The 12,790-nt window shown below is 33.2% G+C and overlaps 1 protein-coding gene across 1 annotated transcript in view; it reads right to left on the reverse strand.

Moving 5' to 3' along the window:
* LOC112914100 (eyes shut homolog) overlaps positions 1 to 12,790 on the reverse strand; it is a 1,106,577-nt gene that overhangs the window by 207,022 nt on the left and 886,765 nt on the right. The window contains 1 exon segment of the mRNA XM_072749029.1: positions 9,027 to 9,135. Coding sequence (XP_072605130.1) covers positions 9,027 to 9,135 — 109 coding nt within the window.

Here is a 12,790-nt window from a genome sequence, read left to right on the forward strand (position 1 = left end):
CCATTAAAATGGTTGACTTCCTCTATCCCCAGACTCTTAATTATCCAGGAGCTGCCTTTTGTGTGTATAATCATTCCTAAGGAGACAGGTCTTTAAAATAAGTCTTTTCTAATAACTTCTTGTGAATCAGACTATGGAGAATAGAGTCTGACATCAAGATATGATCTTACAAGATAAAACCACAGAGAACAGACATGGATAATCAAGGAGGAATCATCAAGATAATGAAAAATATGAATGGTGCTGAGGGAAAAGAACTCTGCAAAAGAGTGAAATGAGCATTCCCTTTCCTCTAAGAGTTTTTTCTTTAAAGGAATAACATATTTGCTCTTTTATAATATGTGGGAATGAAATAAGAAGACAGGCAAAAGGAAATAAATTTCTAAAAACCAGAGGTGGAGACAGATAAGAAGCTGTTTTATCTTTTTTTTTTTATTCCGTTTTAATTTAAATTTGGACATTGGGAGTCTACATACGTTTCTGTAATGATATCTTTATTCAATGTTTAGTTTTGTTTTATAGCCTCAAATCTGTCTAATGTTAAATAACTTTTTGTTAACAGGAAGGTAATTCTAAAGTAGTTTTTTACTTAATATTAACTATTGGAGTGCACTTGTCTTTACCTAAGAATATAATTACTTAGAATTGAAATTAACTGACTTTTATTTGTTTAACAAATTTTAATTTTTAACATTTTCTGAATTGTATGCAGAAAACATCATGTCTTGGAATAGGGATGAATAAGAGGTGTTGGGTAAAATGTTTGGGGAGAAAGATTTATTTAAATAACTTCTTACATATGATTTGTCTTAAATTTTTAAAAATTTACAGTCATTAAATGAAAGGGGACCGAAAGGCAGAACCAGTATTTATTTCAATTCTTCATCTCTCTGCAGTTAGAAGATCTCTCTCTCTCCTCTTCTCCAATAATATAATAATCTGTGATCATACAGTCTCTTCTATCTTTTTATCCCTTTTAGGGGAGGGCCTCTAACGTAGTTATCTTGGGATTCTCTCAGAGTTTATAGTAGTGTCTTACAAATAGGAAATTTAATATAAGTTTGTTAAAGAATCACCTGATTAATGAAACTCAATCCTGTTTTTATCCTACAATTTCCTATTTATCTTCTAGCCTTCTTCTACTTTATGCTGTCTTAAAACCTTGCTGTTTTACTAGATTCAACATATGGGAGGAATATTAATACGGCTTTAATTCTAGTATAGCTTTCTATATATCCTTAATATATATATAACATTGAGTGTTGAGTAGTGTTTACATGGAAGTTCTTGAATTTCTTATGAGATTAATATCAAGTAGTTTACACAAAGATTTTTTTTTATAATTTGATAAATAGCAATGAATTCCTCATTGGTCCCATACTTTATAGTTAAATCTCTGATTCTTAAGGTTCTTTAGGCCAGAGAATGTTCTCAAAATGGTACCTTCTCACTTTGTCAAAGAAGGAACTGAACTTTAGTGAAGCAATCAATGAACTGAGTCGCTATCCTGTGAGCATAGTGATATAGGAAAGTGGAAATATTAAAAAAAATGGGATTATTCTTGTCCATAATAGAATTTACTGTAATCTGGGGGATGAAATCACAAATTAGAAAATATAGTATACAGATCAGCAAGATGGCTCCAGATATTTCTTCCCTTAGGGAGACACTAATTCAAGAACAATACATGGACCAAGTCCCTTTGTGAGAAATGAGTAGGTAGTTAAGAAGCACTTGTACCCTAGGCGAGTGTGAAATCAGCTGTACTGAGGATGGCAGGAAAATCTGTGGCACTTACTGGCCAAAGGTCTCCCCCAGACTCAGTGAGGCATAATTGGAAGAAGACTTCCAGCTCCCGGTTTCTTTCTGGGGAGGGAAATAGAAGACTGAAACATATATACTATGTGCAGACTTTTCAGGGCCAGCCCAAGGGATGAGTTCCCGTCTTGGTGAATCTAAGTGCTGACAGGGAAGTGTGCCAGGTTGGGGGCTACTGAGAACAAAGGCAAATGTTTGGACTAGCATGCATTCACTCACTGTAGACATGAGCTGGAGCTTAGTGGGAAGAGTAGGCAAAACTCCCCTAACTACTGACTTCTCTCCAACAATGGAAAGACCTGAATTCTGCATCCAAAAGAATGGCTTTTCAGGGGGCTTACTGAAGAATGAGTTTGTCTCCCTTGTCTTGGAACCCTGACAGAAACTGCCATCCTGTAGATTTCTGGCTGTCACTGAAAATGAAAGAGGGCTGGATGGTGTGTTGCTGCTCTAAAGGACCATGGATGCAGCAGACTGAGGCTGATATGGTTTGGTGGCCTCTTACTGGGGCAGAGCAAAGGAGTAGGGTGGAGAAGAATAGAGTATGCTTCCAACATTTTGGCTTTTCTATGGGCTTCTTGAGGGACTGGTTTCTATTTTGTCTGACTTGAAACCCTGACATGACCCGTATGCCCTTAGGAATCCTGGGGCTGCTGAGAAAAGAAGAGAATTTGGGGGCTTGTGGAAGCTCCAGAGAACCTGTAGAACCGTAGACACACACTAGAGGGAGCAAAAGATTATGAGCATCTGAAAAAAAAAACAAAAACAACTGGTAAATTCCTATAAAAGGGAATTTATACACACAAGACCACAGAAGATACATCCATAGAAAGTGCTGAGAGGTTCCCAGACTCTCTAGCTGGGCAGATTGGTGAAGGTCCTTTCTTATATGGAGGCAGTCCATAAGGACTGGGAAAGATGTCTGTTTTTTCAAAGGTGTGGATATCATCATGAATTTTATAAGGTACAGGAAGAGATAGGAAAAATTAAAGGGACAGAATGAATCCCTGGTAACCAATTCTAAAGAAATGGAAGTACCTGACAAAGAATTTTAAAATAACTATCATGAAGATGCTCGATGAATTCAGGAAAATGAAGCATGAAGAAAATGAGAATATCAACAAAGAGAAAATATAGTAAAGAATCAAGCAGAAATTTTGGAGCTAAAGATACAAAACTAACTGAAAAACTCACTGGAAGGGTTCATCAAACAACTTGATCAAGCAGAAGAAAGAATCAGCAAACTCAAAGATGGGTTTCTTTGAAATTATTCAGTTAGAGCAGCAAAAAGAAAAAAAGACTGAAAAGGAGAGAGGAAAACCTGAGGAACTTAGAAGACACTATCAAATGGATCAATATATGTATTATGGGAGTATCAGAGGAAGAAGAGAAAGAGGCACAGAATACTTACTTGAAGATATAAAGACTGTAAATAAACATGAGAATTTTACATTTACTTACTTACGTGTTTTCTTACTATGGTCTTTTAGTTGGAATGAAGACAAACATTGATTGCTGTATTAAAAAAGAAAGATATAATGACTGAAAACATCATAAATTTGGGAGAGAAAATGGGCACCCAGATTAAGAAGCTCAAAAACTACCACTAGAAAGAACTTCAAGAAGTCTACACCAAGAAACATAGCCAAATAGTCAAAAGTCAAAGATAGAGAATTCTGAGAACAGAAAAAAAAAAAAAGAGACTTGCCACATAAAAGGGAGCCCCTATAGGGCTATCAATGGATTTCTTGCCAGAAGCCTTTAAAGCCAGAATGGTGTGGGATGATATATTCAAAGTGCTCAAAAATAAAGTTAAAAGATAAAAGTATAAAAACACTTTAACTATAAAATGTGTCAATGTATGCACAATATAAAAAAAGATGTAAATGTGAGATCATTATATGAAGTGTGGACAGGGGAGAAGTAAATGATTAGAGCAATTGAAGTTAAGTTGCTATAGCTTAAAATGTATTATTATAATTGTAAGATGTTCTATGTAAGCCCTATGCTAACCACAAATACACTATATATAAAAGTTATGAAAAAAAATGAGAAAGGCATCAAAATATGTCTCACATACACACACATATACAAAGGAAGAGAGCAAGGGAGAAAAAGAGGGGCAAAAAAAAAATCTATAAGACACAATTAATGAAATGGAAATAGCTTCTTATCTATTAGTAATTTAAGTGTAAATGGAGTAAACTCCCAATCAAAAAAACATAAAGTGACTGAGTGGACCAGAAAAATTAAGAAAACCCCCAAGATCCAACTATATTCCATCTATAAGAAACTCACTTTTGATTTAAGAACATACAGGTTGAAAGTGAAAGAATGGAGAGAGGTATTCCATGCAAATGGCAACCAAAAAAGAGCAGTAATGGCTATGGCTATTCAGACAAAACAGACAAGTCAACTACAGTCATAAGAGACAAAAAATGACCTTATATAATGATTAACAGGGTCAACTGGCCAGGAAGATATAACAATTTCATATATATATATATATATATATATATATATATATATATATATACAGCCAATATCAGAACACAGCACTCACTCCAGAACAAAATGGGTTTGAACTGCATAGGACCACTTTGATGCAGATTTTTTTCAATAAATATATGTATCATACTGTAAATACATTTTCTCTTCCTTATGATTTTCTTAACAGTATTTTCTTTAATTAATGTAGTTATAAAAATACAATATATATATACAATATATGAATATATATACAAATATGCATTAATCAACTGTTTACATTATCAGTAAGGCTTCCGGTCAACAGGCTATTAGTTAAATTCTGGGAGAGTCAAAATTATAAATGGATTTCAATTGTGTGGGGTTGGCACCCCTAATCCCCATGTTCAAGGGTAAACTGTATGTGCAAATTAAGCAATGTACTCTTTTCAAAGGAGCAATGGTTCAAAGAAGAAATTAAATAATTCAGAAAATATCTTGAGACAATGGAACATAATATACCATAACTTATGGGATGTAGCAAATAGTTCTAACAAGAAAGTTCATAGCTTGAAAAGCTTAGTAAAAAAGAAGAAAGACTCAAATCAATAACGTAACTTTATATATCACAGAACTAGACAAAAAAGAATAAATAAGTCCAAAGTTAGCAGAAAGTATAAAATTATATAAAAATTAGAACAGAAATAAAATAGGGAACAGAAAAACATTAAAAAATCAGCAAAGTTGAGTTGGATTTCTGAAAAGATCAACAAAACTAACCTTTAGCTCACTAATTAAAGGAAGAGAGAAGATTCAAATAAAATCAGAAATGAAAGATGACATTACAACTGATGCCACAGAAATAAAAAGGACTATGAGATAACTATGAACAAATACACATCAACAAACTGGATAACCTAGAAGAAATGGATAAATTCCCAGAAAACTACAATGTACCAAGAGGAAATCATGAATAAATTAAAAATCTGAACAGATGAATAATAAGAGAAAGAATCTGTAATCAAAAACCTCCTAACAAACAAAAGCCCAGTAACAGATGGTTTCACAGGAGGATTCTACGAAATATTTTAAAAAAGAATTAATACCAATCCTTCTCAAACTCTTCCAAAAAGCTGAGGAGGAGTGAATACTCCATTCTCTGATGCCAGCATCTTCCCGATACTAAAGACAGAAGAAGACATTACAAGGAAAAAAGTATGCAAGCTTATATACCTGATGAATAAAGATGTAAATCTTCAATAAAATACTGGCAAACCAAATTTAACAGCACATTTAATTACAAAAATTATGTACCACGACCAAGTGGGATTTATCCCTGTGATACAAGGATGGTTCGACAGAAAAAATAAATCAATGTGATGTACCACATTAATAGAACAAAGGATAAGGATTACAAGATTAATAGATGCAGAAAAAGTATTTGACAAAATTCAACATCATTTCTTTATAAAAAGACTCAACAAACTATGAATAAAAGGAAATTACCTTACATAATAAAGGCCATATATGACAATCCCATAGCTAATACCATACTCAATGGTGAAAACCCGAAAGCTTTTTCTCTAAGATCACGAAGAAAACAAGAGTGCCCATTCTCTCTATTCCTATTCATCATAGTACTGGAAGTCCTAGCAGAACAACTGGGCAGGAAAAAGAAATAAAAGCAAGAAGTTCCCGTAGATGACATGATCTTATATATAGAAAATCCTAAAAAGTCCACAAAAAATTAAAACTAATAAATAAATTCAGTGAAGCTACAGGAAACAAAATCTACATAAAAAAAAAATCAGTTGTGCTTCTACATGCTTCCAAAGAACAACCTGGAAAGCAATTAAGAAAATAATCTCATTCACATAGAATCAGAAGGAATAAAATAATTAGGAATAAACATAACTAAGGAGATGAATACATTGAGAACTATAAAACATTGCTGAAAGGGATGAAAAAAGATGCAAAAAAGTGGAAAAACTTCCTGTGTTCATGGATTGGAAGACTTAATGCTGTTAAAAGTTCATTCTACCTAAAGTGATCTACAGATATATTATAATGCAATCCCTATCAAATTTCCAAAGGCAGTTTTTGAATAGAAAAAAAATCCTTAACAGAGGACCCCAAATAGCCAGAACAACATTGAGAAAGGAAAACAAACCTGGAAGCACGATACTTCCTGACTTCAAAGCATATTACTAAGCCACAGTAATCAAAAACAGTATGGTTTTGGCATATAGACACATACATACAAACAGCAGAACAGAACCCAGAAATACACTTGTGTGTCTATGATCAAATGATCCTTGACAAGGTGCCACATCTACACAATGAGGAAAGTCATCGTCTCTTCAACAAATGGTTTTGGGAAAACTGGATACACACATGCAAAAAAGTTGAACCTTTACACCATACACAAAAATTCAACTCAAAACTGATTATAAAGACTTACACATCAGACTTGAAACTATACAACTTGAAGAAGAAAACTTAGAGTAAAAGCTTCATAACATTAGTTTTGGCAATGATTTCTTGGATACGGTACCAAAACCACAAGCAACAAAAGCAAAAAAAGACAAGTGGGGCTATGTCAAATGAAAAAATCTCCACTGCAAAGGTAACCGTCAATGAAGGAAAAGGCAATCTACAAAATGAGAGAAACTATCCAAAACCATATATCTAATATGGGGTTAATATAAAAAATACAGAAGGAACTCCTATGCCTCAATAGCAAAAACAAATAAGCTGATTAAAAAGCTCACATTTTCAGGGTAGCCATCATAAAAAAAAAAAGCAATAGTAAGTAAAAAGTGTTGACAAAGATGTGAAGAAACTGAAACCTTTGTGTACTGTTGTGGGAATGCACAATTGTGTGGTAACTATATGTGCAACAGTATGAAGATTCCTCAAAAAATTAAAAATGAAGGTATCTTATGATCCAGCAATTCCACTAATGAGTATTTATTGAAAAGAGCTGAAAACAGGATCTTTCTTTTATATGTGTTTTTAAAAAAGTTTTTATTTAAATTCTAGTTAGTTGACATATAGTGTTATGTTAGTTTCAGGGGTACAACACAGTGATTCAACACTTCCGTGCAAACACCTGGTGCTCATCACAGGTGCCCTTCTTGATCCTCATCACCTATTTCACCCCATCTTCCCCTCCCTTCTGGTAACCATCAGTTAGTTCTCTGTAGCGAAGAGCCTGTTTCTTGGTTTGCCGCTCTCTTTTTTTCCCTTATGCCTGTTTGTTTGTAGCATACTGCATGTTATTCGTAAGAAAATATAGAGCTTTCAATATAAAGAATGGATGACCAGACAGAATGAAGATAAAATCACACTGACTGCTTTACATTGGATTTTTCACAAAACTATGAGTGTTTCATAGATTTTCCACCACTTGAATAGTCTGTGTTTTGAATCTAAAATTTGGCTAACTTGCACTCTAGCATGCCTTTTTAAAAAACTAATGTACAGTTTATATATAGTATATTGATTCGGGTTTATTGTATAATGATTCAACAATCTTATACATTACTCATGCTCATCACAGTAAGTGGCCCCTTAATCCCCTTCACCTATTTTACTCATCCTCTACATGCCTCTCCTCTGGCAACATCCAGTTTGTTCTCTATATTTAAGACTGCTTTTTTTTTTTTTTTTGGTCTTTTTTCTTCAAAACTAAAATCAATTTTATTCTTACCTTAACTATCCACTTGATAGTTTTCAATCTGCTGGAGCAGAAAATGAAGTACAATAAAGTGTATTATAAGGTAACAAAAAAGCCGACATTGGGAATCAGAAAATCTGGGATCAAGTCTCTTTATCACTATGAAATTTTGGACATTTGATACTCAATTTCATCAGATACTACCTTGTAAAAGAGATATTCAATTCTAACTTTAGAGGGTTCTTGGGAAGATCAGACGAGAGAAAAATTTATGGCCACAATTTGGAAAATGTAATGTGCTTATGCAAATGTTAGCTATTCTTATGTACTTCCTTAAGATGCTTGTATATACTCAATAAGAGAAAAAAACTACATAGAAAAAAATGGAAATAAAATGAAATTTCCAATTCATTAAGGCCTTACACACTGCCAGCTCTAATGTGCACCAAAATTAGCACTTTGGAGCTCTAATTATACATATTAACTCTCCATGATGATCAAATGAACCAGGAATTCTTTATCTTAAATATATTTGTGTAAAGTCACACTAAGAAGCATGTAACCAACCACATCATTAAAATTAAAAGAATTCAGCAAATTGCCTGGTCTCTAGAGGGATAAACATCCTCTCTTCTTTCAATTTTCTTCATTCAACGTTTCTAAGAAAAATTCCCCGAGAAGGAACTTTTTAATAGCACAGTATAAGCACTGCCATAGCCCATAAAAATGTAAGTTTTTAAGCACTGCTTTGTATCTTGCTAATCTTTCTAAATTTCTGTGCTGTTTTTCTTAATCAAGCATAATATGTTATATGCAAAGTGTGAGAGGAAAATTAATTTCTTGTAAAATTTAATAAAACTTTGATAGCGACAGGGAGTATTAAACATATTTAATTGTACCTAAGTGTCAGGAATGATTATTCTTGTATTTTGTTGAGAGCTTTTACAAGGAATCTGTTCAATAAAGAAATATGATAAGTGTTTAGTAACTTAAAAAGAAATATTTATTTCAGATATTGAGGGCACACTTAGTCACGTTTGGAACTGGATATTTGCTTAACTACCTGAGAGACATAGGGTATCTCTGTGTCTTCCTTCTGTATTGGAGGTTTTCCGTCTGCAGTCATTTCAATCATGCAAGCAATCCGAGGGCTGCCAACAGGGATTGTGTAGCTAGAAATAAAACAGAAGAGGCCATTATTCTATGTGTAACTGGCAAGAACAGTGTTACTTTGCACATGGATGGTAAGTACTTCTTCAACGAGAGGTACTTTCTGGATCATAATAATCCTGAAATATGGCCCCAACCAAGTGTGAACATTTTAGGATAGATAAAAGATATATTTCTTTTCTAACACTGAAATTTTATTTTCCTTCTTTCTTTCTGTCTCTAAATCAGGACTTGAAATGCTTTCAGAAAGTTAAACCCCCACAAAACAAAAAGAGCTTTTCTGTATATGTAGGTAATAATACACTTTAAGTGCTAACTGTGGTCGACATATGGTCTCACTCATGTAGGAGACTGCTGGACGAGAAACAGCAATGTTAAATGATGCTAAACTGCCTAGGTAGAAATTTTCCCTCCCTGGCCTACAGGGGAAATAGAAATGGAATAAGAAATGAAAGGCTGCATACCCCTGAGCAGTGAGATTACACTGTGATATAGTTATCAGAACTCAGAAAGCATGCTGCTAATGTACTAGCTGGTACTGCATCTCAGAGATAAAGAAAAGTGTAAGGTTAAGGGAATTTGTACAATGAATAGCAGAAATGACCAATACACAATTGAAAATTTATCACAGTTTACAGAGTGATGCCATCAGATGAAAAGGGATACATACTAAAGTACTTGGCATAAAATTAAATAGAATTTTAAAAGACAACTCAAATGAGATTACCCTATCACTTGTCGTATGTAATAATAGTAACTTGTATTGTTATGAAGTCTATTCCGTAGAGATATTAGGCACACATTTACTAATATTAATAGTGGCTCTCTCTGCACTCTGAAAGTATTAATGATTTTAATGCTTTCACTTATTTATATTTTCTACATTTTGGATAATGAACACGCCAACTTTTTATTTTTAATTTTGACCAACTCCCCCAGTTTGTGCATGACTGAGAGCTTTCCCAGGATGCCAGATTTCTCAGGGCTAAAACCAGGTAAGTGCCTAGCAACCCAGGATCAGTTGGTAATCCTACTTTTAAAAGAAAAAGTGAGTCTTATTAAAAATCATTGGTTAAATCATTTATCAGTATTTTTTTAAATTAACTTTGGAGTCTCAGTTTAATGGAAAATAAAAATCAGGACTTTTTTCTTTCCTTCCTTGCTCCAAAAGGGACAGCTGTTGTGCTGGTTTCCTCTTCCTCCTTACCTAGAATACAAATCTGATATGGTCCTTTTAATACATCATTCCACTACTTTTTTTGGCCTCTGCTCTAGTTTACCAAGGTCACTTCTAATTTCGATCAGATCACTGTTGAAAATTCTTCCATTCTAGGAATAACCTCTACAGCGTTCCACTTGTGTGAATTATGTATTGTAGAGATATACGAAGCACATATGTCATTATAGTTGATACGGGCAGGTAGACCTGTACAGATGCTTTATAATGCAGATGTGGGAAATATTTCTCAGGGAACGCACATGTCCTTATTAAGAAATAGTTAGATCTCTTTTGGTTTGTTTCATTCAGTGCTTGTTAAAATCTAATCATATACTGCAAAAGTATATGGTTTTTATAGAAGGAAGCCACTCTATCTGCTTTCTATTATCCCCTTCATATCTTCCCCTGACCCTTTCATCAAATGGTAGATTCTATTGTCTGCTTGATCTATGCACTATTTTGGAAATCGATACTCTAATTCTACCAGAGATTTTTCTATATGTAGATTCTTATCATGTTCATTTTTATAATGTTTCATATTTGTTTATAGACTAAATTGTGTGATAAGAAATGAAAAAATGCTGTATAAACAAATTAGACATTATGCTACATAAATCATTTGAGGAAAGATCTAAGTACATATCCCTTATGCCTCTCAAGTATTGCTGAGGCCAGCCAAGTCTAATGATTTAAAGACTTAAGGATCATATTTTGAGATAATCCATTGACTGGCTGAGTGATCTTAGGCAAACCACTTAACCTTTCATCCCTAAAGTGTGATTATACACAGAAGGGAGATAATCATTCTTGGCTTATAAATGGTTAGTGAGAATCACATTATTTAATGTACATAAATCATTCAGTGCTAATATTAAAATCCAAAGTTAAAGCAATTATTTGCTGACTAGACAGGGATCTCTAAAGAGATTTTTATGAAAATAAATTACACAGTCAAGTTGAAGTGTTCATCTACTTCTGCTAATATTGCTTGTAATGGGATTCAAAATCAAATACTCGGGTAGCATTGTTTTAAAAACTAAAATCTGACAAAACAGACATTGTTTTCCCCCAATGTCCTTAACATTCTTGTTTTTAATGTTTATGGTCTTTAGATATGCTAAACAAATTGGGAGAAACCTCTGACTGAAAAGACAATATACTTTTAAACTTTTAGAAGATAGTGCTCAAACTGCAAGTTCAATATATCCATAACAATGAGAAAGGTTGCAAAAATGTAAACAATGGAGAGTGGATTGTTCAATCAAGTACTTTTATATAATTGAATGCTATCCAGCTCTTATGCTGGAGTTGTAGAATACTAGCTAATGGCATGGAATAATATTTGTATAGAATAGAAAAAGTGATAAAGACAATTTGAGTGATATGACATTTTTATAAAAAATATGCGTTGAGATAATACCAGATCTACTTCCACTAATATTAACAGTGGCTATCTCTGCATGCTGAGAATAAAGATGACTTTTAATTTGTCTCTTTTGCTTATTTGTATTTTCCATATTTTGGATACAAAACATACAATAATTTTAAATTTCACCTCATAAAAGAAATATCCAATTTTATAAAAATTTATAAACATTCAGTTTTTATTTGTAAAAAGGCAAAAATAATTTAATGACTTTTCTGTTTTCCTAGATTCCATGCTTTAATTTCCAGGTAGACTATCTTCTTGCTAGGTATGCTGACCTTTGAACAACACAGGGGTTAGGGATAATCTTTCCCCTTGCCCCCTCCCCTTGCCCGGTAGTTGAAAAGCCACATACGACTTTTGAAACTTAATAGCCTTCTGTTGACCAGAAGTCTTATTGATAACATATATAATCAATTAATATGTATTTTATGTTATATGTATTACAAATTATATTCTTACAATAAACTAAGCTAGAGAAAAGAAAATGTTATCAAGAAAATCATAATGAAGGGAAAATAATATTTATAGTACTTTACTGTATTTATCAAAAAATATCTGCATAGAAGTGGACTGACACAATTGAAACCCATGTTGTGGGATCCCTGGGTGGCTCACTCTGCCTATGTCTCTGCCTCTCTCTCTCTCTGTGTCTCTCATGAATAAATAAATAAAATCTTAAAAAAAAATATTTTAGAAACTCATGTTGTTCAAGGCTCAACTGCATTGCTTTTTGATAGCCTCTGAAATTTCTTATTCTAGAACTTATATTAGATATCTTTTGGAAGCCTATTAAACTGTTCTCTAAATTTCTTACTCTTGCTTTCACTTTTTAGAATATTTTCTTGATTTCTCTGTCCTGTATTCTTCCTATGCACCGATTTTTTCTTCAGCAGTCTCCAGGATCATTTAAATTGTCTACTGAGTTTTAAATTTCAATGAAAAAAATCTTTTATTCCCAAGATCTTGAATATTTTTCATAATTTTTTGTTTAATATATGTCTATTTTTCT

The sequence above is a fragment of the Vulpes vulpes genome, chromosome 1, assembly GCF_048418805.1.
Source record: "Vulpes vulpes isolate BD-2025 chromosome 1, VulVul3, whole genome shotgun sequence".
NCBI lineage: Eukaryota > Metazoa > Chordata > Mammalia > Carnivora > Canidae > Vulpes > Vulpes vulpes.